Source organism: Eublepharis macularius, chromosome 16 (assembly GCF_028583425.1).
Source record: "Eublepharis macularius isolate TG4126 chromosome 16, MPM_Emac_v1.0, whole genome shotgun sequence".
NCBI classification, from domain to species: domain Eukaryota; kingdom Metazoa; phylum Chordata; class Lepidosauria; order Squamata; family Eublepharidae; genus Eublepharis; species Eublepharis macularius.
In genome coordinates this window covers 18,964,564-18,990,487 of record NC_072805.1, presented here as the reverse complement: position 1 = coordinate 18,990,487, position 25,924 = coordinate 18,964,564, and the positions used below count along the sequence as shown (strand labels likewise).

Genomic DNA, 25,924 nt, shown 5'->3' with positions numbered 1-25,924 from the left:
CTTTGCTGTGATGATGGAGGCGGCATAGAGCTGTGTTGATGGAGGCGGCATAGGGTGGGGTGGGGGGTGGAGAGGCGATTGCTTTTCAGTCAGGGTGTATGATCCTTGGAAAGGATGGGGTTAGAGGAGACCGGAGAGAGCAAGACCAGCACAGGGGGTGAAAAAGAATCTGGATAACTGTCAAAACAGGAAACCTCAAGGTCATCCAGTGAAATAGATAGGCAGCAGGTTGAAGAGAGACAAAAGGAAGCGTTCAGTGGAGGCCTCCGGGGTTTTGAACTAGGAACTTTGCAGTAGCCTCAGGCTAGGCTTCAGTCTATGAAGCTCCCAGGGAATTGTGCCTGCTCTGAGTCTCTTGAGTCCTCTTTAGGTAAAGAAGGTTTTCAAGTTGCAACACTGACCCCCTGTGATTGGCAGGTAGGATGAAACCTCTGGATTGACATAAATAATTAAGAATATGGCCGTCTGCTTTCACCAGTATTCTTTGCTTGTTGTGTTCTACATACCAGCTTGGAACCTGCTAGGACAAACCTCCTAAGTCTAGATTTCGGTGTGGCTACCTACTCTCTGGCAGGACCTTGATGTGTTTCCTCCTAGCTCTTAGGCTGTGGAATTGTGATGGCAGCGGGCACAAATGCATTTTTAAAAAAATAGTTAAAGAAATTGCTACTTTGCGTTGAACTCAGCGCTCTGTATTCCAATAACAACCAGCTAGAAGTTCACAAAAGGGAGTTTTCAAGCTAGGGTTTCTAGCTTCAGAAATTCCTGGAGATTTGGGGCCATTGTTTGGGGAGGGGAGGGAGCTTGGAGATGTAATCCCAGAGAGTCTGTCCCTGAAGCTGCTATTGCCTCCAGAGGGGCTACTCTGTCTAGTCTGGAGATCCCTTGCAATTCCAGGAGAACTCCAAGCCCCAGCAGGAAGTTGGCAACACTACCTCAAGCAGAGGATGCTGTCTGTCTGTTCTCTGTATTTGCATATCCTGAAATGTTCCCCATTTACCAAGGACAGTCCCTATTGTCTATTTCCTGGATTTAGCAATCGTTGTCCCTAATAGTGACTTTTTTCTTTTTTGCCTTTGAAGGATGCCCCAGCCCCGCTAAGATTTTGTCGTCTCATTTATTTATTTCAGCGTGATTTGCTGGAGCAGGTTTTCATCAGGGTTTTGATTCCTCCTCAAGGATCTTCAAAAGTTAAATCTCTGAGTAGCAGGGATGCTTTAGCATGAGACCTTGCTCCTTTGTGTGTATGTGTGTGTGAGGTACCCTCAAGTCATAGCTGACTTATGGCAACCCCTGGTGGGGGTTTTTCATGGCAAGAGACTAAGAGCAGAACTACAAGTGACAAAAGGCACAGGTTGGACACTTGTCAGCTTCCCTCAAGTTTTGATGGGAAATGTAGGCGTCCTGGTCTTGCAGCTTGCCTCTCCGACTGCTGTCCAATGGACTTTTCAACTGTCACTTGTCCAACGTTCCGCCAAGCTGCCTACATTTCCCGCCAAAACTTGAGGGAAGCTGACAAGTGTCCAACCTGTGCCTTTTGTCACTTGTAGTTCCACTCTAACAGAGGTAGTTTGCCATTGGCAGCCTCTGCAACCCTGGCCTTTGTTGGAGGTCTCCCATCCGATTATTAGCCAAGGCCAACCCTGCTTAGCTTCTGAGATCTGATGAGATCAGGCTCACCTGGGTTATCCAGGTCAGGGTATCTTGTTCTTTTGTCTGCTGGTAAAAAACAGAAGTGATGTCATGAACATTCTAGAATTTACGTTAAGCGTTTTTATGAATTCTAGAGTGTCTAAGATTGTCAACTTCCATTTTTTGCTGGAAGTGATGTCAGTGTGCTGGCGCAATACTGGTGCACCACACCCTACCAGCTGCAGCCTGACAGCCCTCTTGTGTGGGAAATGGATGTACCATGCCTTATGCTGCCCATTCGTGGAAATATATTTATTAATTTATTTACTGCCTTTATATCCTGAGTTTCTTCCAATGGGGACCCAAAGCAGCATGCATAGTTCTAACTGTTGGGTGAACATGGACACTGAGATGTCTGACCCTCTGTGGCATGCGCATGTAAATAACTGTACATGGATACAGAGGCAGCACATAGCCTGCCGTGCCATTTCACACATTGTACTTGCTGAGATATATTTTGAACTGCTATGAATGTATTGTAGGGCGATTGTGTTAATGAAGTGATGATATTCTCAATGAAAAGAACAAATACTATAAAATAAAATAGTTGAAAATAAGAAAAGAACAAATACTCTCTTGGCTTTTAAATTGGTGGAGGACAGGATGTGTAAGTGAGTGAATAAGTAAGAATTTAGTTGGCTTTAATAGTTTGTAGAAACAAATCCATCAATGATCTGGAGAGGGAGGGCTTGAAGTAAGATTGCCAGGTCCCTAGACCATCCCGGTGGTGGTGGTGGGGAATCGGGCACTTGTGCACGTGCTCCTGGTGCTAACTTGATGATGTCACTTCCAGGAAGTAACCGTCCTTGTGCCAGCAGTGGGCTTGCTCTCGTGCTTTGCGCAGGGCCAGTTCAGCCCACTGGGAGCAAAACTTGGCCCCTGCGAAGTGTGGGAGTATGCCTGCCACTGGGAGCGATGGTGCCACGTGAAGAGGTGATGTTGTCAGGCCTGCTGGGAGTGCGCCTGGGATAAGCCAGTGCTAGGCTGTTGTGGCCCTTTCTTACGTGCCCAGGATAATGCTGATAGCCACTTTCGGGTCAGGAAGGAATTTTCCTCGAGGCCAGATTGGCTGGGGATCCTAGAGGTTTTTTGCCTTTCTCTGGGAATGCAGCAGGGGTCACTGGGGGAGGTGCGGGGCATAGCTGTGAATTTCCTGCATTGTGCAGGGGGTTGGACTAGATGACCCTTGGGATCCCTTCCAGCTCTGTTTCGAGTGCCTTATAGCCGTGATTGATTATTTATTTAACTTCATTTATAGTCCACCCTTCAGAGTCTCAGAGTAGATTACACAGTTATCAAAACAATGCAATCAGAACAATATTTGTTCATGTAATTAAAAACAACCTACACACAACAATCAGTGCAATAAAATGGGATTACAAAATTAGAGAATGCATGAGAGGAGTTGTATAATATGTACAGTAAAGCAGAATAACAAAAAGAAGAACAGTGCAGCAAAAACAATATAAAATACATAGAAAGAGCAATGCAATGAAAGGGGGCCATGACTCAGGGGAAAAGCATCTGCTTGGCATGCAGAAGGTCCCGGGTTCAATCCCCGGCATCTCTGGCTAAAAAAATTAAGTAGTAGGAGATGTGAAAGACCTCTGCCTGAAACCTCTCAAGAGCGGCTGCTTGCTTGAGAGCTAACCTACAAGAGACAAATTACAAGAGGAGCACGTGAAGGGAGTCGCAATGTTAGCCAGGAAGCTGAGTTTTAAAAGAGATCGGAAGGCTCTGTCAATTTCCCCTCTCTACAGAGCCAGCAAAGATGGTTCCTCAGAGGGTTTGCTTATTTCCTCTTCACCTCTTAGAAGGGGAGGTGAAACTGACAGGGCCTTCAGGAGGCAAAGAGGAAATTAACAAACCCTCTGAGGCACCATCTTTGCTGGCTCTGCAGAGAGGGGAACTTGACGAAGCCTTCCGATCTCTTTTAAAAATCAGCTTCTCGGCTAACATTGCGACTCCCTTCACGTGCTCCTCCTCGTGTAATTCATCTCTTGTAGCTTGGCTCTGAGTAGACAAGACTGACCTTGATAGACGAATGGTCTGAATCAGTATAAAGCAGCTAAAATTTCAGACAATGCCTACAGCCCCGTTCCTTTTATATAAAAATGGCCCTCCTTATAGGCCTTCTGTTGGCATCTGTCTTGCCCCTGTGTCAGAATGAATTCTTGACTACCTGGCTCACAGTGTGATCCTAAACAGAGTTACTCCAGTTGAAGCCTATTGAGATCAATGGGCTTAGACTGGAGTAACTCTGTTTAGGATCACACTGTCAGTTTATATTTCTGATGTGGCCCTTATTGGGTGAAAGCATTTCCCACCTATTCTTTATCTAGATTTCTTCTATGTGACTGGAAGCTGCTGCAGTCATGTGTTGAAGTAAACTGAGCCCGTTTGGTGTATTGCTCAAAAGCGGCAGGGCTGTAATCTGGAAAGTCGGGTTTGATTCCCCACTCCTCCACTTGAAGCCAGCTGGGTGACCTTGCGCTAGTCACAGTTCTCTGGAGCTCTCTCCGCCTCACCTGCCTCACAGGGTGTTTTGTTGTGGGGATAATAATGGCATACTTTGTAAACCATTCTGTGTGAGTGTTAACTAGTCCTGAAGGGTGGTATATAATTTGAGTGTTGTTGTTATTTATTAAACGAGGCTGTTTGAGGTAAACATGAAGATATCATCTATGCATGGACATGGAGGCAAAGACTGCCAGGACTGCGTGTAGGCGTGTATGAATAGTGATAACATTTATCATTTATCTTCAGAGGACATTCATTGAGTGATTCCGCACACGTCGGATAATGCACTTCCAATCCTCTTTATATATCATTTGGAACATATTTTTTCGTGTGCGGAACGTTGGATAATGCACACGTTGGATAATGCACTTCCAATCCTCTTTATATATCATTTGGAACATATTTTTTCGTGTGCGGAACAAAAAATCCGCCTCAAAAGATTGATAAAGTGCATTGAAAGTGCATTATCCAACGTGTGCGGAATCACTATCTCCATCATCCTCAAATGGAAAGAAAATAGGCCAGCATGGTCATCTCAATGTAGCTTGGCAGGAGAGAGGCTGACAGATAGATTGCCTAAGGCTCTTTACAGGGCCATCCTAAAAGGGACTTAGGGTTGCCAGCTCCAGGCTGGGGAATTCCTGGAGGTTTGGGGAGAGGTCCTGGTAGGGAAAACTCAACAGGCATGTGACGCTATGGAGTCCATCTCCAAAGCCGCTGTTTTCTCCAGAGGAACTGATCACTGTATTCAGTAGATCACTGTAGTTCCAAGAGAACCTCATGCCCTGTCTTGGGTTGCCAGCCCTCCTTACCCTCCCAGTGGGAGGGGCGGGGGGGGAGACCTGGCACTTACCTCACGCCTTCTGTGTGCTTGGTTTCATGTGTGCGCAAAGTGCGTGCACTCCCGATTGCTTGCTTGATGATGTCAGTTCCATAACTGACTCCATCGCCCTGGCTTTGGGAGCACTCCCAGAAGTGCACCGCGCATGTTGTCAGGATGGGTAATCGCCGGGTAGCTCCAAACCAAGTTAAACTGCTGGGAGATTGCCCGCCACCGGCAGGCACCTGGGATCTCTAGCCCCACCTGGAAGTTGACAGCTCTGGTGGAGCAGTGCCCTTCTTATCCCTTGGATTTGGTGTAACTCTGCTTTGTTCATGAGCCTCCAACAGAAGAAGGATTAGAACCCGGGCCTTCCAGATTTGAAGCTGTCTGTAAGCAGCAATGTTACCTCTGCTCCTAGCTGGGATGATGTTACCAAACTGGAGAATATCACAGGACAGCACAGTTAACAGGAGCGATTCATGAAAACTAACTAGTACCACAAAGAAGGTCATACACAATAAATATACAGCAATATCATTAAATGCAATTTATCAAAAGTTATTATTTGTGTTTTACTTTACAACCAGACACGCGACAATCGAAGCCTCGGCAGCATCGAATACTAATACAATTCATTGACATGGACTATAAGAATTCACTTAAAGTGCTATGTGCTAAAGCATATATTCAGCCATGTGCTCAAGCATAATAACTGTTCATTCGAGCACTGTACTCCTTCATAAAGGTGTTTAAGTCTGTGGGCAATCCATTGCCACGGTCTGCGAGGGTGTTACAATGAGAAGGAGTGGTCCAACCAAGGTAAAGCCATCTGATGGATGGACCGGTTCCTATGCAAAATGCCGTTTCGATTCTTTTTCAAAGATGGCAAGGTGAAACAAAAACAGGTACTGACGGTGTTCCTATTCAAAACATTTTGTTTCTGCAATATAACATACACGTCAGTCCCACTCCTTCAAAAGATAAGTATGTAGTAAAGTGCGTGTGTCCCTAGCTGGGATGAGGCCTGAAGCTTCCTAGCCCTTTTCCCTGCTGAGTAGCCAGGAATACTTTTGTGTGTCTGAGAAGAAGTCCCTGCTAGGCCTTTCCCCTTTTCTTCTTCTCTGACGGCTGGTTGAGCTTCCTTTCTAAACTGGATGATTTGGCTCTCCATAAACATTCCCTCTGATGCTGTGAAACCTTTCTTTTTCCTCCTGTTTGAGGGCAGGAATCCAACCACAAGTGTCCTTAGTTTCTCAAACATTGTGTGGGGCCTTGGCCACACTCTACTCGGTAACTGCTGCTTTGAATTGCTGCCCACAGTTCTTGCAAAAAGATGAATTTCCAGTAGCCTCCTCAAAACAGCCCCTTGGGAGGAAAAACAATGAAATTTGGAGCTCTGGCATTCACTCGTTGGGACAGAGCACTAGTTGGTTTAGTAGAGGCAGCGGTGCCATGAGAACGGACTACAGGGATGCTCCATCTACTGTGTGGAATGAATGTTTTAGGCCTGGTTTGTGCAGACATATTCATCGCTTGCTGAGCCGGCGGTGATTTGCTTGTGTGAACATGCCCATCACAAACACCGTTGCTGGAAATCTCTTTATTCTGTTTACGTTTCTCTGTGCAGACGCATGAACAAGATCCTAGACCCTATTTGAACCATTCTTTTGAAATCATGCCTAGAAAGTTAGTGTCAGTCTATGGAGAACGGGATACGTTGAAGTTGACTCCCACCCCTTGCAACAAGAAATCCAAGCTCTCTTGAGTTAAGGTTCTTTAATGAGATATCATAGCTTCAGCATATATATGTCCATAGGTTACACAGAGGCAAGTAAAAGCATCTGGCTGCACACAGGTCTCTTGTTGAGAATGATGTATGGAGTGCTTGCTACAAAGGTTCAGTCCCTCTACGTACGCCCCCACCTTGGTGCCCAACCAGCTGGGTACAGTCAGTGGGAGAGTAGGATGGAGCTGTCCCAAGGCCGCTGTGGTGAGCCATCTCAGATAAGAACGAAGCCTTCCCAGGAGCTGGACAGCTTATGTGAAAAACAGACACACACACACGAGATGATTGCAATAATTCAGAAAGATGGAGGGACTGTGGGCAAGAGACCTGACAGATAACTTCAAAAGGTGTTAACCTTGGTGTTTAAAGCCCTTCACGGACTGGTACCTACATACTTGCGGGACCGCCTCTTCCATTACATCCCCTGCAGGGTGTTGCGTTCTGCATGCAAGCAACTCCTGGTGGTCCCGGCCCGAAGGACATCCGTCTGGCCTCAACCAGTGCCAGGGCTTTTTCTGCCCTGGCCCCAGCCTAGTGGAATGCTCTCCTACTGGAGATCCGGGCCCTGAGGGACCTGTTACAGTTCCACAGGGCCTGTAAAATGGAGATCTTCCGCCGAGACTTTGGCTGAGTGCCAGCGTGTGTCCCCCTTCTATCAAAGACTGCCACTTCTTCTGGGGCTGCCCTCGGCCATCTGCTATGCCCGTATACGGACTGCCAGTGTTTGTTTAAATAGCCTGCTCCTGGACTATTTTAATGATTTTTGAAAATCATTTCCTTTGCCTTTCCAACTCCTTCTATTTTGCACAAATGGGTTCTTGCTAATGTTGGCTCCTGCCTCTTCTCCGTTTCTCTGTGCCTCCATAAACTCTCCATCCTACTGTTTTTTCCGTCCCTGCCCTCTTTCTGTACACCAAGGACCATGCCCGTTCTTCTTTCCATGTTGTGCTTGCTCATGTTGAGTAACACTGAGCCACGTATGGTCACGAGCTAGGGGCTCTTAGGCGAGGGGCTGTTGTTCAGGGATAGAGCATCTGCTTTGCTGCACGTGGAAGGTCTCGGGTTCAAGTCCTGGCATCTCCAGCTAAAAAAATCAGATGGTAGGTGATGTGAAAGACTTCGGGCTGAGACCCTGGAGAGCCACTGCTGGTATAAGTAGGAAGTCCTGATCTTGATGGGCCAACGGTCTGATTCGGTATAAACCAGTTCCATGTGTTATTTCCAAATCAGAGCTTATCAGTTTTTGCAGGAAATCAAAGCACACCAGAACTCAGAGCGGGGGGCGGAGGGGATAGGAATGATTTAAATCCTAAATTCCCATACAGACGGTGCCTGCATCTCTGCATCTCTGAGTTGGCAAGGAATCACAGCTTTAGAACTTGGGGCCAACTCAATCTTTGATTCAAGAGGATACTGGTCGCATCAGACATCCACTGTAATTGGTAAAACTAGTTTTTTGCTGGTACTCAGTCCATGAATTGTGTTTGGTAAGAAGCTTCCAGACACCCCCTTAGCTAGCAATACTAGTCTTGTCAAAGATGTGTGTCAATCGTTTGCCGCTCATGTGGGCTCACTAATACTTGCGATGTTAATTACGGACTCCTTTTTTCTCTAGCTCCCCATCTGCGGTTTTATTTCCTTTCTTTTTATTAAAATTTCCTTCAGCGTGTGTTGTGTGCTTTGCTTCTGTAAAAAGCGAGGATTTGCCTTCTTTACTGTGATAATTGTGAGTCGCCTCTGGGCAAATAGAAAAGGAAGGGTTTTTTTTGCAGAATTTCTTTTAAGGCTCCTCAAAACGACTACCAGTACATAGAGATAGAAAAAGAAAAGTTATCAGCAAGCTCTGCAGGCCTCTCGCTTTCTTATTTCCGTTGCAGAGTTTATACCAAGCAGTGCCCTTCTGGACTCGTAGTAAACTGTGACCGGTGACAGCTTTTTGTTGTTACTGGAACTTCTGGCTGTGCGTCGTTCTACTTTTTTCCTTTCCCTGTGGACAAATTGGGCTAGTAACTTTTGTACATTTATTTGCAAGGATCCAGCAGCTGTCTTTGCTTCAGTGCCCTGCCAATATCTGAGCCCCCCCCTCTTTCCTGTGATTTTTTAAAAAATTAAAGATTTCACAAGCAGGATTTCCCATGCAGCAAACCTTTCCCCTCAGCTGCCATGGAGCGCAAGCAGTTTCCTTTATTCCAGCCCAAACAATTACCCCCTTTGCTGTACACCGGCTGTGAACTGGTCCTGGCTGGCTGTGCCGGGCAGAGAACTGAATGGGGAGGGGTGTGCCAGTGCAGGCTTGGCCTTTTGTTTTTCTCAGTTGGTGTGCCAAACTGGGTGCCCCATCTGTTCCTCATTAGGAACTCAAAGTCTCGGAGATGGTAATGAATGACGTCAAAATGAGTAGCGGAGGGGGGCTGCGGTGGCACAGAAATTAGCACCTTTGTCTTCGCAACAGGATCTCCCAGATGGCCCCCGTAACAACACCCTGGAAAACAGCTGCAGCCAGAATGTGCTATGCTTCTGCTGTTCTCTTAGCGGCAAGGGGTGCCCAAAAATCTTTACGGCTGCAGACGCAGCACGAGTTGACAGGCACGTGGCATCTGAGCGCTCCCACAGAATGTAGTTTCTAGCCTTGCTGTCTTTGGGGCAAGGGTCCCCCTAAGCAGAGGTTGAGTGTTGCTCTAGGGGTCTGTAACCTTGCGCTACCTGCTAGGTATTCTGCCCTATCTGTTGGAAGTGTTAAATATTGCGCGATTTAGGTCAGTTTGCATGCAATGTTGCTAAAGATTTGTGTCAGTAAGTGTGAAGAGTGAGAAGTTGCTAAGGGAGATGGCAGCATCCGCTCTGTTTCTTCCATTTTTGTTTGTCTTATTAGGGTGAAGAAGTGTGGGCCTCGCCATCTTTCTCTTCCAGCTGGGGTGGCCAACCTCCAGGCGGGGCCTGGAGATCTCCTGGAATTCCAGTCACTCTCCAGATTTATGGAGATTGGAGAAAATGGCAGCTTTGGAGGGTGGATTCTATGTTATTATAGTCTGTTGAAGTCCCTCCCCTTCCCAAACCTTCTCTCCCTAGACTCCTCCCCTAAATTTTCAGGAATTTCCTAACACAGAGTTGGCAAACCTACTTGCAGCCTTCCTAATAAGTGGTGGGAAGATTGAGGGTACAGTTCATGTACGCTTGCAAGTTCCCATGGGAAATTCAGTACCCAGGTACACGACTCCTGATGTGAACCAAGATTGTGGTTCTTCTTCTTCTTCTTCTTCTTCTTCTTCTTCTTCTTCTTCATCATCATCATCATCATCATCATCGTCGTCGTCGTCATCATCATCATCATCATCATCATCATCATCATCATCCATTTTTAGCCCACTCTCCCCATGAACGGGCTCAGGGCGGGTTACATAAAAAATAAATACAATTTAAAGTCCCAATGAAATCAAACAGTCATAATACCCATAAAATATACAGTCTGCAATCCCTGAGATGGCAGGTCCTCAATCTTAAACATTGATTGAGGGGGTGGGGGGAAGGGAAGGGAAGAGAGGAGGTGCTTCAGCCTCTCTCCCCCCATCCAGATTTTCCTCCCCGATCTGAAATGGTCCTGTGGTGGTGCTGTTTGATATGAGCAAATGGGGTACATGAAGGTTTCCTCAGTTTGACAGACAGTACCACTGCAAAGCCATTTCTGGTTGGGAAACTGGCACAGAGTGGGGAAGACATAAGCGCCATTTCCCCATGTACCACAGTCCTAATCTGAATTGGGCCCCACACACCCTGGAATTTTTCTCAGTAGGGAACCCTGACGGACATGTCTGACTGACAGTCCTCATGACAGACCTGTGCCCATTTGGGGACTGCGTATTGTGTAGGTAGGCCTTGAGCTCCTAGCCAACTTGGGGAGTTGTTCCTTTAAGTTGGATTGGGCCCTGAGGTCTCTGCTGTTTGATGTTTTCTGTGGATTCTGTATTTTTATTCTCTTTCTCTCCTGGAACATTGCAAGAGGGTTTGCCTAAATATAGATCAAGATGGGTAGTTGTGTTCGTCTGTTTGTAGCTTTCATGAGCCACAGATACCTGAAGAAGTGAGCTGTGGCTCATGAAAAGCTCATACCCTACCATCAATTTTGTTAGTCTTATAGGTGGTGCTGGACTCTTGCTCTTTTCTACTGCCTAAGTGTAGCGAGTGGCTGCATCCCGGCTAAAGTAGAGTTTGAACTAAGATCTTCCCCAATCCATAAAAGGTAGGGTGGTCCTCCACTGGGAAGATAAACTCCCTGGCAGATTCCTTTGGTGGCCTTGGGCTAGTTGCCCAGTCTCAGCCTCTGTTCATAGACTGTAAGAACCGACATATGGCTCAGTTATAAAGATGAATGGCAAAATTGCCCACTGTCAGCTTGTGGGTCGAGGAAGTTGTATATCTAAATGGCAGACAAAATAAATCCCTCCCATGCGTCCTTATCCCCAAAAAGAACCCCCCAAACAAACAAACAATATAACTCTGTGTTCATTGTGGAGTTTAGCAGTAAAGCTCTGGCATTCAGTAAAGCTCAGTAATTCAGGATAATGCCAGATATGTGACCTCAAAGCCCTGAGTTTAGGAATGCACATTTGGGTTGCTTATCAGACTGGAAGGCAAAAAAGGCAAAAAAGAAGATGTGTTTGTCTGGGAAACGGGGAGTGGATTCAGCAATTCATTGCTTCCCGTCGGGTGGTCGAGGGGCTGCTGCTGACTCAGCTCTAGTTCTGGCAGTGTCAGGCTTTGGATGACAAGATATGGCAGACAGATCCCTGTACCATTGCAGCAAGAAGTCCAGGCTCTTGGTTAAATGGTTTTATTCAGAAATCAAATCATTTCCATATGTATGTCCATAGGGTTACTCAGAAGCAAGGTAAGCATCTAAGCAGTAAGAGCAAAATTGACAGGAATAGTAACATGGGGAAAAATCCCTCCTCTTAACTCACACGTTTGCTCCTTCCCCCTCCCAACAATAAACAAGACTTTGGGCGGGCGCTTTGGGTGAGAACGTTTCATATATTTATACCAGGGCTCATTTTGAGGGGGAATGCGCAGGAACGCAGTTCCAGTAGTTCTCCAAAAGGGTCACATGTCAGGTGGCCCCGCCCACCTGATTTTTGGCCATTTGGGGCCTGTTTCGGCCTAGATCAGGTCCAAAACGGCCCAATTTGGGCCCAAAATGGCCAGGATCAGGCCCCAAACAGCCAGGATTGGTCCCAAAACAGCCAGGATCGAGCCTCTGATGGGTGGTGGATCACTCTCCTGCTCATCAGTGACCCAATCCTGACCATTTTGGGTCCCTTTTCGGCCATTTTCAGCCCCTTTTTGCCATTTTGGGCCCAATTTTGGCCCTGAATGGCCAGGATTGGGTCCAAAACAGCCAGGATAGGTGATGTCAGGGGGTGGGGCATATGCAATTCAGTTATGCTAATGACATACTTCCAGTGATGTCAAGGGGTGTGGCATATGCAAATGAGTTGTACTAATGAGTTATGCTAATGAGTTCCTGCAGCTCTTTTTCTACAAAATGACCCCTGATTTATACCATCCAGTAAAGTCACTGAGAAAGCAAAAGATCAAAGTCGAGACATAGCAATGCCTGGGAGTGAGTAGTCTACAAGGTCATGAGCACTGAAAGTTTCTACGGTCCGTTAGATAAGCACCTGCACGAAGTCTGTGAAAGAAACAGTTATGGCATTGACAGTATGACATTAAGTTACCGTATGAAACATTGGTTCAGTGTTAGCATTGGCATGGATGGGGTTCAGACATGACAGGCAGTGTGGAAACGAAGAAGTGCTCTGAGACGGGTGCACAATCAGTTGGGCTTTATTGTAAAGGAGGAGGGCAGGCTGTGGAGATGAGTTTTGTGGCAACCCAGCGCAAAGCATTTCTAACCAATTGTTGGATGCTAGGAGGCCAGGCAGTAGAAAAGCTTCAATACTGCAAGGAGCTTGGGGGTGGAGGTGGGTGGTAAGTGGGACAGGAATGAGAGAGCATGGCAGTGTGCTTGTGTCCTACTCCCAGAGGCATGTTGCGCGCGCACACTCCCAAGGAATTCATGCCAGCGAGGGCTGCTGCCCCTTGGTACTAGAGGGCAGGTCCTGCCTTCCTCTCCACAATGACCCCAAGAAGGAAATATTTTCTCTCCAGAGGGAAAACTGCAAGGATTCATTTGTGTGGGAGAAAGTAAAAGGGCTGGGGCAGTGGTGGGCTTGGGGCCTTGAGCAAGGAGATAGTGATGTCTAGTGGTTAGAATGTCAGACTAGGATCTGGGAGACCCAGGTTCAAATCTTCACTCTGCCATGGAAGTTTGCTGGGTGACTTTGGGTTTGTCACATCCTCTCAACCTCACCTACCTCACAGGGTTGTTGCGCGGATAAAATGGAAGAGAGGAGAACGACGTACGCTGATTTGGGTCCCCAGTGAAGTATAAATGAAGAAGCAGATATACGTGGCTGTCTCCCTGTAAAGGGGGCCTCAGTGTTTGGTGGGACTGAAGTGGGACACTCTGGCCCATTGGGTCAGGGTTAGCCATTCTTGAGACCGTTACCAAGAGTTGTGATTTCACATATCCTGGAACAAAACATTTGGGAAGCATCTTCCAGATCCTCCATTCCATCAGGTTGTCACCCTCCAATTCCATCACTGGATGAGTATCAAAACATACGAAGCAGCCTTTTGCTGAGTCAGACCCTTCATTTCTCAAGGTCAGCATTGCTTACTCTGACTGGCAGCTCTTCCTCCACCTCCTCTGCCAAGCAGAGATCTTTCTTTTCATCTTCTACCTGATCCTTTTAACTGGAGGTGCTGGGGACGGAACCTGTGGCCTTCTGCAAGCAAGGCAGAGGCTCTACCATTGAGCTGTGACCTCTGCTCTGCTAGGGGGAAAGTGAGGTATAACAGAAAAGGGAGGGCTGAGCCCAGAGGAATGGCTTGCCTGTGCTGCCTAAGGGCCGAGTTAGGATTTGAATCTTGTTCTCAGCTGGGACATGCTGGGGTGAAAGAGAAGTGAAGCAAGGAGGTGGAACCAAATACAACTAAAATGCAATCGTTGCACCGTGTTGTTGGACTGCAGAGAGGGGCTTGTAGCTATAAGTGGACCGATGGTAGATGTGGGCTCCTCTGACCATGATTTCAGGGACTTGGGGGGCTGAATTAGCAGGGTTAGTAAGAATTTTATTTTAATGCTCATCTTCAAAAGCTGTAGCCTACCAGGGCTCTGTTTGCACTTGGCATCAAACTGGGTAGAGTTGATGCACAATGGGGAATGCACAACATCACCCACCTTGCTTTTTGGGCGTGCCTACTGCGATCGGCTCGAAGCTGACCTCATAGTCACATAGCATAAATATGATCTGTAAGCATAGGACAGATCCACAGAATATTTAGTCGTCAAAACTGAAGATTCAATGTCATGTGGATCAGGCCTGTGCCATTTATACCCTATTGACGTGTCATGTCCACCCTGGGGATGCAAAGTAGATCTGGGCACGGGCACGAGGGGCTTCCTTGTTGCCCCTGTGTGCAATTTGAAATAAGCTTGGGCAAATAGGCAAAGGAAACTTTAAAATGAAAACAGACTTGCACACAAATAACAAAGCCAAAAGAGAGTAAATCAGGCTGGTTTTATTTATTTATTTACTTCATTTATATCTCTCCCCAATGGGGACCCAAAGTGGCTTTCGTTGTTTACCTCTCCTCTTATTTTATCCTCACAACAACCCTGCAAGGTAGGTTCAGCTGAGTGTGTGACTGGCCCAAAGTCACCCAGTGAGTGTCCACGGCAGAGCAGGGATTTGAATCTGGGTCTCCCAAGTTCTAGTCTGGTGTTCTGACTGCTACGCCATGCTGGCTCTTGAGGTTAGCTTCATTTGGGGTTAATGTTTTTAATAATTATATCATTTGGGGAGTCCTTTTGGTATTCCTTGTCTGGCCAGTCTGTGAGTGTCACCAGGACAATTGTGTTCTGATGACTGGAGATTTGAGAGCCCAGAGGACAGAACAGGAATTAAAAAGTATATTCAAGATTTACTGCTCTGAAGTAACCCTATGTATGGCTGTGGCAATAGATAACACATATGGGAGTCTATAGTGTTTCGCAAAAGTCTGCCTTCTGAATTCTCATGTTCACAAGGCCTAGAGAAGGACTGGTGATATGGAGAGGTGCTGTAGCACAGTGATTAAGTGGTCTGGCTACGAATCAACACTCTACTAGTTTGAATCCCACTCCTGCCATGAGCTCAGTAGGTGGCCTTGGGTCAGCCCCTCCTCTCCGCCCCAGCTCCCCAGCTGCATTGTGGGGATAATAATAACACTAACTTGTTCACCGCTCTGGGTGAGGCACTAATCTGTCTGGAAGAATGGTATATAAGCGCAGTTGTTGTTGTTGCCATGCTGGTCTGGCAGAATGAGAATGTGTATGTGTGTGTAAAGTGTCATAATGCCGCAGCAGGCTTATGGTGACCCCATAGGGTTTTCAAGACAAGAGATGAACAAAGGGGGTCTCCCATCCAAGTACTGTCCAGGGTGGACCCTGGTTAGCTCCTGAGATCTGATCTGATTGGGCTAGCCTGGGCCAACCAGGTCAGGCAGACAGGCAGGCTGAAACAACACCTTATTAATGATACCTTTGAAAATCCGATATTTTTGTTTTGAAAAGATCCCTTTTGCTTGCTCTCCCCTTTGCAAAAAGAATCTCCTTGTGCATTTAAAATGTAAAGGCTCTGATGGGTTAAAAATTGGACTGTTCTATTTTCCTCCCCTCCACAGTACAAGCCACCTTGGATTCTCCTGAATGGTTCAGCCGGGGAGGGGGGGGGGAGAGGAAGGGGTGGAGGGAAAAACCCGACCCAGAGAAAGATGTCACAGTCTCTGATCTATCTGTCATTTTTATTTTCCAGTGGAACAAGAGGAAGCAGCCAGCGATCTCCTGACTAGAACAATGCTAAGGGAATGGGGAAGGGAGAGGACTGGTGTGCCAGCCGAAGTCTGAAAACAGGTGAATGACGGAGCCGAGGAGGGGAGAGGAGCAAGCATCACGGCTGTGAGAGAGCCCAGCGGAGAAGGAGGAGGAGGAGGAGGAAGAGGAGGAGGTGGCAGCAGCGAGAAGAGAGCCTTCGGCTCTGTGGCAGAGGACCCTGGCTGTGCGGCAGCTGAGCCATGGCTACAAATTTCAACGATATCATCAAACAGGGATACGTGAAAATGAAGAGCCGGAAATTGGGGGTAAGTGCCTGCAAGGCTGTCTTTGTTTGGGGCTCCCCCTCCCCACTCGAATAGCTCCAGAGGAGGAGATGTGGGCAAACTGCGGAAAACCCGGCTCGAGCCAGTGCTTTTGTGTGCAAGAATTCTGGCCGGGGAGCATCTCTCTGCCTTTCTCCTCTCCCCCCACCCACGTTTCCCCAGGCAGCCTTTCAGGATGGACTTTCTATTTCTCGCTGGCTCCGTCTAAATGCTGTTGATCTAGGGTTGGTGGAGGTACAGAAGTTGGTCGTTTCTGGCTTTGCCGTGAAGGATGTGTCCGCCCGGGTGGGTTCACTGGCAACTGTGAGAATTGCCCTTCTGAGCTGGTTGTGGATGTTGGTGCGGCTTCTCAAAGAGCATGTCCCTGAATATTTAGCCTCGTATGAATTTCACCCCCCTTGCGGCTTGAAAGGTTTGTGGTACCCTGTTTCCGTGCCACTCCCTTCCCCTGGGGATTCCTTAGGAGCTTGAATGTCTTACGCAAGCGTAGCAAAATATTTTATCTTGCCTGGTTTGGGATGGCTGGGGTGAAATCTGCTTTCGTTAGCAAGCAGAATTATTATTATTATTATTATTATTATTATTATTATTATTATTATTATTATTATTATTATTATTATTATGCTACTGGGTGTTTTTTTTATTGCATTTCATAAATTTAGTTAGCTATTTCACGTACATGTTTGCCTCTGTGCCTGCAGCCTGAAGTGGGCTGTAACTGGGGCAAAAATGTAAAAGAAACAGAAATGGCTTTTGAGGGTTTTGCACATACCCCCTCCTTTGATGCCTGGATTGTTCAGATGCAGAGTCATGTTGGCTGTGTTCCTTCTTGCTGAGCACCGCTGGCACCATGGGGCAGTGCCAGATCTGATGCCAGGTATGGGCCTGGAGCATCTGTGCTTAGGGAGAGCCCAATAAGAGCTTCCTCAAAAATAGGGTTTGCACTCGCATCAGCGGTCTTGGGTTGTAAGGTGCGTCTCTTGTAGGCATCTCAAACATCTCTGCTTTCCATAGGGGCCTCTAGAATGAAGACCTTGCCCAGCAATTTCTCTTTTATGTGACTCGGTGCCGAAGTTCTCTGGGTTGTGCCAAAAAGAGATCCATGTTTTTGCAACTGGACCGTGTATATGTAAAACGGCATGAAATATACTTCATGTGTGCAGTTCATTCTCTGTGCAGCATAAGCGAGGTCTTTATAGTGTTGGGTTGTGGGCAGAGCCTTTTGGAAGCTGGCTATGAGTTATCAAAGAGTCAAAGCTTTTGGATATGAAATGTCAGGGTTCGGTCCCTGCTGTTGGATGGCCTCGCCAGGGCAAGGTGCTTGCCCCTCTGTTTCACACCTACAAAACGGATGCTCAGCTCCTGATTTGGGGTCTGTCAGGCTCTCACATCCGTCACATCAATTGCTTGCCACTTGGGGTTATGATGGGAGATTGTGGTTTTCACCTTAGGGAAGCACGGGCCGCCTAGGCGATATTACATGGAAACAGAACCCTAACTAAAGTAATGCACTCTACATTCCCAGACAGTGGCAAAGAACAATCTGAGGGCCAAGCTACACATGACGAATGACACTTGAACAGCAAGTGTATTTCTCCCTGTTCACTTGCCCTCCACTCAATCCACTTGCCGTTCAAGTGTCATTCGTCATGTGTAGCTTGGCCCTGAGATTCTCCTGATTCTTCCCAAGGAGAATCCGGAACTTACTGATTGTAAAATCTTTGTTTGCGGGCATACTTTTTTTGATCCCACACGGGCATTAAAGCATGCCATACCCTCTTTTGGCCTTGTGGTGTCCATTTCTTTTCTTGGCATGTTCACTGAATGAGCAGAAGGGGGGATTGCTAGACGAGCCATTTGTTTTATAGCCCAAATCTTTGTCCTAATGGGAAGACTTGCCCAAGGCCCGGGGCACAATATGTGCCCAGTTCTGGCGAAGCAGTGGTTAATTATGCTGTGCGGACGTTTGCCCCCAGTTGAGGTGACTGCACCTCAATGTAGACATCTGAGGTGCTATTCAGATAGCCCAGGCAGACATTTACTGGTCCAAATACATGCCTCTCTTTCCTAGCCCACAGGCAGGGCTGTCTACACTATCCCTAATCTAGAGTAAATTAGCTAAACTGAGATTAGGCCACCAGCAGAGAGTTGAGCATACGGCCGGAAGGGTACCTGCTGAGTCAGTAACTCTAGATGGCTCGTTCAAGCAGGCCTTGCCATGTCAAGGTATTTATTTATTTATTTTATCACATTTCTAGACTGCCCTCCCCGTCAGACAGGCTCAGGGTGGTTTAACAACAGTTTGAAACAATAAAAACATTATAAAAACATTAAAACATGATATCATCAACAATTAAAATTGGCAGGTATAAGATATTAAAATACAGCATTTTCCTGCATGGGTGGTGGAAGGTCTTCAGTGGTATGGCCGGCGAGAGGACAGCCTAGCCCCCACCAAATGCCTGGCGGAACATCTCCGTCTTGCAGGCCCGGTGAAAAGATAACAAATCCCGCCAGGCCCTGGTCTCCTCCAACGGAGAGTTCCACCAGGTCGGAGCTAGGACCGAAAAGGCCCTGGCTCTGGTAGAGACCAGGCAGACCTCCCTGGGGCCAGGGACCATCGGCAAGCGCTTAGTGGCTGATCGAAGCGAACACATGGGGAGAGGCAGTCCCGAAGGTTTCCCAGAATCACTGGCTAATTTAATGTGAGGGTAAATTCCTTCACAACCTCGACTGTGAATGTCAAGAGGGCTGTGAATCTGCTTGCTCCTGCTGGGATGAGATGCTTTCCTTTTGAAGGAAGAAGGCACTGCCATCTTGTACCTCCCACCACGGAAAGCTCCACGCCTAGGGTTGCTGAGTCTGGGTTGGGAAATTCCTGGAGATTTGGGGTGGAGCTTGAGAACGACAGAGTTTGGGGAGGGGAGGGACCTCAGCGGTGTATACTTCCATAGAGTCTACCCTCCAAAGAAGCCATTTTCCCAAGTGGGCCAGATTTCTGTCGACGAGATCAAGTGTAATTCTGGGAGATCTCCGGCCCCACCCTACTCATACCTCTCAGAAGCCTCTTGCTTCCCAATTACTATCTTACACCGACAAAAATAGTATATTACCGGTTACTGCTGCTTATGAATTACCTCAGAATCTTCCATAATGAGACTGTGGGATTTGTGTGCAATTTTGTGAAATTGAACACATGATCAATAGTTATAGTACATCCTGAGAGGAGAGTGCAGAAGATTGGAGGGAGGGTCTGTTTCCTAGGTTACATATTGCTTCACATGGTATTTTTCCTGCTTATCCGTGAACACATCCATGAGTGAAGGTAATGTGGGCACCTATAAGATTATCTATCGTAGCGCCTTTTTGTCCTGCGTTCCTTCCAAAGGAATTCAAGGATGTGTGTCTTCCCTGCCTCCATTTTATCCTCATAAGAATCCTGCAAGGTAGATGAGGCCAGTGCATTTTATTGCATGCACAGATTTAAACTCTGGTCTCCCCACGCATGCCCAACATTCTAGCCACTGCATGAAGGCTTACCATTCCCCTAGTCAAGGCGCAAGATTCCCCCCACCACCAGCAGGCGCTTCCAGCTGCCGCTTAGCTGGCTGCTGGTGGGAAAAAATGGCAGGAACTGGGCAGGTGCTGGAGGGCGCCAGCAGCACCTTCATGTGATGATGTGATTCCCGTCAGCCTGGAAGTGCATCTCCAGGGGGTGCTGGCAACCCTAATTGTGCTGCAGTGGCTTAAAAATTCCTTGTAAGCTGATGGCAGAACTAGGCAGGGCAAAGGTGACCATGATTCAGTATTCATAAAAATGGACCATTCCTAGTTGCTTAGCCCAGCAAGCAAGCCTGTTCCAAAAGCTTTTATAGGGGTTCACGGAGTACCACCAGATCCGCTTTGGCCTATTGGTGTCTTCCTAGGTTGGTGTGGGAGAATCCCTGCAGCCCCCTTTCTTGGACGAGCCAAGCAGTGAGTGGCACACAGGCTGAGGCCCTGCCTCATACCCCGCAGGTTGCCGGCTGAAGATCTGGCGCATGCGCAAGTCCATGAATATTATTAGTTGGCGACAATTTCGGTGATTGTGACGGCTTGAATGTGCCAACATTTGTGGAGACAACTGCCAGCTGGCAGTAGCATTTTCTGTACGCGAGCCAGGAGTGAAAGCAACTTATATTTCTTGCTGGTATTGTCTATCTTGGGGGGTGGGGGAAGCGGCTCAGTACAGAAGATGGGAGTTACCACATCAGCCGTTTTCTTATCTGTACTCTGTACTGGCTCATACCAGCTTACTTTCACCACTAGTGTGAACGTGTGCCTGCAGAAAGTCACAATCAGGAAAAAAGTGCCGTGTGTATGACCCTGCCCCCTTATCAAATTTAGGATGTTTCTTTAAAACTTATTTGGAACCCAATTGGATCCCTCCCAGCCAAATCAGCTTCAAATTAGTATTTTCTTGCCTCCGTAAGTCTTGCTGTACCACCGCTGAAGAAGCCAGCGAGTCCGTGGGCTTGGATAAATCTGCATTAGATGGCATTCCCGTTGTCCACCCTTGACCTAAACCTGGCCATGTTTTCGTTTGTGTACGAGCTTGGAGGGACTGTTGGTTGCTGTTGGCATCGGAGCACAATATTTTCCATCACAGCCCAGCTCAGCGCAAAGCTTTTCTCCCGGGACCCTGCTGTGAGCCCTGGTGTAACCCGGGGCCCTGTTGCCAAAACAGCACTGCCTTGCACACATTCTCCAGGCCCTGCTCTACGTCAGTGGCCTTCATGCCCCCAAGGACTGTGCTCTCAGTCAAGGAAATGTAAATTGGAGCTCTTGCTTCTGGGGGACCTGAAGTGTGTAGACTGCAGAGCGGAGGAAGGAGGATTCTTTGCCTCTGCCGTTCACTGTTCTGTTTATTAAGCTGTGCGCTGTGGACAGAGAAGGTACAACCTAGAATTCAAGCAAAGGGACACAACAAGATGGCAGGAATTACTGTGGCGGGCTAATCGTCCTTTGCTAGTTCTCTTGCCACCATCAAAGAAAAAATATTTTAAAGCGACTGGAGTGTTATGTTAGGGAGTTCTTAGCCAGTAAAACTGGGGGGGGGGGAAATCATCTACCTTTCCTCCCTTACCAGTGCTACGTTCAGCTACCTTTTCAAACAGGGAAGTGGCACAAGGAAGCATTAACTGACCTTTCCAGGACCCTGTACCCCCAATCCATGCCCCTTCCCACATATAACACACTCGCAAAGCTGCCCTGTACTGAGTTGCTCTGAGTCACCTGAGCCTCTGGCTGAAGTCTTTCCCAACACGTCCGAGGTGAGGGTGGCGTGGTAACTGAAAATGCCAAGTGTCGAACCAGGAGCCTGCTGCCTGCAAAGCCGGTGCTCTGCCTCTGAGCCACGGCCCTTTAAAGAAGAAGCGGCCTTATACAGAATCGGGCCGCTGTTTGCTGCAGTCAGTATTGTCCACCCGCTGGCGGTGGCTCTTCAGAGTGTTTTGCATCACCCGCTACTGGCCCATTTAATGGAAGATGCCGGGGCCTGAACCCGAGTCCTTCTGCAAGCAAAGCAGGGGCTGTATCGCTGAGCCCTAAATCAAGCTGCTTTATACCGGATCTGACCATTTGTCTATCCTCTGTCTGGCAGCAACCCTCCAAGGATTGAGTTTGAGGATTTTCACATTACCCCCTACCCTATCCTTTTAACTGGAGAGGCAGGGAATTGAACGTGGCACCCTCTGCATGCCGAGCTATTGTGCTATGGACCTTCTGCACCCCTCAGCATTGTGCTATGGACCTTCCATTGTGCTGTGGACCTTCTGCACCCCTCAACATTGTGCTATGGACCTTCCGCACTCCTCAACATTGTGCTATGGACCTTCCATTGTGCTATGGACCTTCTGCACCCCTCAACATTGTGCTATGGACCTTCCATTGTGCTATGGACCTTCTGCACTCCTCAACATTGTGCTATGGACCTTCCGCACTCCTCAACATTGTGCTATGGACCTTCCATTGTGCTATGGACCTTCTGCACCCCTCAACATTGTGCTATGGACCTTCCATTGTGCTATGGACCTTCTGCACCCCTCGACATTGTACTATGGACCTTCTGCACCCCTCAACATTGTGCTATGGACCTTCCATTGTGCTATGGACCTTCTGCACCCCTCAGCATTGTGCTATGGACCTTCCATTGTGCTGTGGACCTTCTGCACCCCTCAACATTGTGCTATGGACCTTCCGCACTCCTCAACATTGTGCTATGGACCTTCTGCACCCCTCAACATTGTGCTATGGACCTTCCATTGTGCTATGGACCTTCTGCACTCCTCAACATTGTGCTATGGACCTTCCGCACTCCTCAACATTGTGCTATGGACCTTCCATTGTGCTATGGACCTTCTGCACCCCTCAACATTGTGCTATGGACCTTCCATTGTGCTATGGACCTTCTGCACCCCTCGACATTGTACTATGGACCTTCTGCACCCCTCAACATTGTGCTATGGACCTTCCATTGTGCTATGGACCTTCTGCACCCTCAACATTGTGCTATGGACCTTCCATTGTGCTATGGACCTTCTGCACCCCTCGACATTGTGCTATGGACCTTCTGCACCCCTCAGCATTGTGCTATGGACCTTCTGCACCCCTCAGCATTGTGCTATGGACCTTCCATTGTGCTATGGACATTGTGCACCCCTCGACATTGTGCTATGGACCTTCCGCACTCCTCAACATTGTGCTATGGACCTTCCATTGTGCTATGGACCTTCTGCACCCCTCGACATTGTGCTATGGACCTTCTGCACCCCTCAACATTGTGCTATGGACCTTCCATTGTGCTATGGACATTGTGCACCCCTCGACATTGTGCTATGGACCTTCCGCACTCCTCAACATTGTGCTATGGACCTTCCATTGTGCTATGGACCTTCTGCACCCCTCGACATTGTGCTATGGACCTTCTGCACCCCTCGACATTGTGCTATGGACCTTCCGCACTCCTCAACATTGTGCTATGGACCTTCCATTGTGCTATGGACCTTCCGCACTCCTCAGCATTGTGCTATGGACCTTCCACACCCCTCAACAGCTGCTAAGTTATACATCAGGATATCTGATCATGGATCTTCCTATATCGCGTGTAGTGTGATTCCAAGTTCTTCCAATAATTGTCAGCAATGTCATGGGTGTGATCCAGAGGCATTCATGCAACCGCTTTCCATGCAGCCCTTTTAACACCAACAGAAGCACTAGCTGAGGAGGAAATGTTTTTTTTTTTCCAATGACGAAAAGATGATCTGGAAAATTATGATTTGCCTGTAACAGACATGCAGGCAAAATAGAGGAATATCCTGCAACAACCCAGAGAAGGCTTCAAAGACAGCCTCGCATAAAACACCTAATTTAACCTGGATGTCATCAGAGAACAGATCACCATGGCTGGACTACGTCTTTATAATACTGATTGGCCCTTTCTGTCTAAAGCAAAACTGGTTTTCCTATCTCCTTTCCATACAAGATTCAAAGCACGTATCATAGAGATGCTGACAAACGGAATGGCATATTCTTTGTCTGTAATGAATCATGTGGCCAGTGGCAGCTTTCTGTTTTTAACCGTAGGTTTTAGGCGGTGTGCCGTTCTATTCCTTTTCTTTCTCTGTGGTATCTAGTCACTGGCTGTCTACAAAGGAGTGATCCCGCCAGGGCAATAAAACGGCCACAGGAGGTGCTGAATGGTTTCTTCTGTCTCTCTTAACACTAAAAGCCAAGCTACAAGTGACGCCTGACACAGGTTGGACACTTGTCAGCTTCCCTCAAGTTTTGATGGGAAATGTAGGCATCCTGGTCTTGCAGCTGTAATGGAGAGCCAAGCTGTAAAACCAGGACGCCTACATTTCCCATCAAAACTTGAGGGAAGCTGACAAGTGTCCAACCTGTGTCAGGCGTCACTTGTAGCTTGGCTCTAAGCTTACTGTTGCCCGGTCATCAGAAAAAACAAGTGCCAGATTAGTCCGAAGCAGTTCGGTGTGTTGGTCCAAAGTAAAAGCGGTCTCCTGCCTTTTATTAAGACCACAGTAACACAAAACAGTGTGAACTTTTTTGAGTTCTGCAGATCTTTTCATCAGGCTGCGTGTTTTTGTTTTTTTAAAAAAAAGGGGTAAAAAGGGGAAACAAAGAGATATTTCAGGCCATGATTTAAGGCCTCTTGTCTGTGTTCTGTGTAGAATACTGGGCAGGTTTGCTCAGATAAAAGTGTGCTGGGTGGAGCTCATGTCACGTTGTACGTTTGGTCTTCTAAAAAAAATAAACAAGGAAAAAATGGACAGAGGGAGGAGGCTGCAACAGAAAAGTTGCCTCTCTGACACCAAACAGAACACACAGGCTGACCACGTAGGAAAAATGTGGTAGTATATTATTTATCCACTTGTTTTATACCCCACTTTTCTCCCCTACGGAAACCAAAAATGGCTTTCAGCATTCTCCCGTTCATTTTATCCCAACAACAACCCTGCTAGGTAGATTAGGTTGACTGTCCCAAGGGCTTCCATGGCAGTCAGAGTGGGCATTTGCACCTGGGTCTTCCAGATCCTCTTCTAACACTCTAATTAATGCACTGTGCTGACTCTCTTTTAGTTGGTGCTCTAGGTAAACAGTCAAAAGGAAGCCAGTAGACAAGCTCTACAGATCAATCATGTATTTGCAACTTGGCTTGCTTGCTTGAATCATCTGCTCAGAGGACTGTAGTATGTTCTCTTTGTGCATCCCACTCTTCATACGCTTTAAAAGGGCCCTCTGTTGGTCTGCAGTCTATATACCCCCCCCCCCGAATCCTGATGACCTCAAACAGTCAAGTGACTATAAAAATAATGGCCACTGAGAGCCAAACTACAAGTGACGTCTTACACAGGTTGGACACTAGTCGGCTTCCCTCAAGTTTTGATGGGAAATGTAGGCATCCTGGTCTTGCAGCTGTAATGGAGAGCCAAGCTGTAAAACCAGGGCGCCTACATTTCCCATCAAAACTTGAGGGAAGCCAACTAGTGTCCAACCTGTGTAAGACGTCACTTGTAGTTTGGCTCTGAGTCCCAGAGTAACCAATTCCATGCACTCTGCCATTAGTGGCGTTCACTGCAGTTGTCGCAACTCCAAGTCTTCTTGTTGGGGCTGGCAAGGGAGCTGTGTTCGGCCACTGTGTCCTCTGTGCCCTACAGGTGTTCTCAGGATTGTGATGCAATGTTGCTTAAAATTTCAGTGCGTGCTGGCCAAGTGGAGTGCTAGAATACGTACTACAATCTCATTCATCCTTACACTGACCCTGTAAAGTAGACCAATATTATTCCCATATTACGAGTAGGGTGTGAAGCTGAGGCTATGTGGTTTGCATGAGTTTCTTGATGAGGTGAGACTCAAACCAGGGACTTCTCAGCTTGTTCACATAGCTGTTCTCGTTCTGCCTTGGTGTTATGCTAACTGGGTCCCCTTGTGAATACGGCCGCCACCCAGGGCTTTTTTTCAGCTGGAACGCGGTGGAATGGAATTCCGGCACCTCTTGAAAATGGTCACATGGCTGGTGGCCCCGCCCCCTGATCTCCAGACAGAGGGGAGTTGAGATTGCCCTCTGCACCAGGCAATCTAAACTCCCCTCTGTCTGGAGATCAGGGGGCGGGGCCACCAGCCATGTGACCATTTTCACCGAGGGCATTTAAACTTTTAAAAACTCCCCCCTTGTTCCATCTGACCCAAAGTGACATCACTGGCCCTGGGAGCATGCGTGCACTTTGCACGCGCCCATGTGGTACCAGGGGCACCACCTCCCGCCAAGAGTTGCCCCCTGTGCTGGC

The 25,924-nt window shown here is 47.6% G+C and overlaps 1 protein-coding gene across 2 annotated transcripts in view; it reads left to right on the top strand.

Moving 5' to 3' along the window:
- The window catches only part of DOK4 (docking protein 4), a 76,443-nt gene that overhangs the window by 15,482 nt on the left and 35,037 nt on the right, over window positions 1–25,924 (top strand). For both annotated transcript variants that reach the window (XM_055000632.1, XM_055000631.1), the window contains exon 2: window positions 15,737–16,061. In XM_055000632.1, the coding sequence (XP_054856607.1) occupies window positions 15,996–16,061 (66 nt within the window). In that variant the 5' untranslated portion in view covers window positions 15,737–15,995. The remainder of the gene's footprint in view (window positions 1–15,736; window positions 16,062–25,924) is intronic.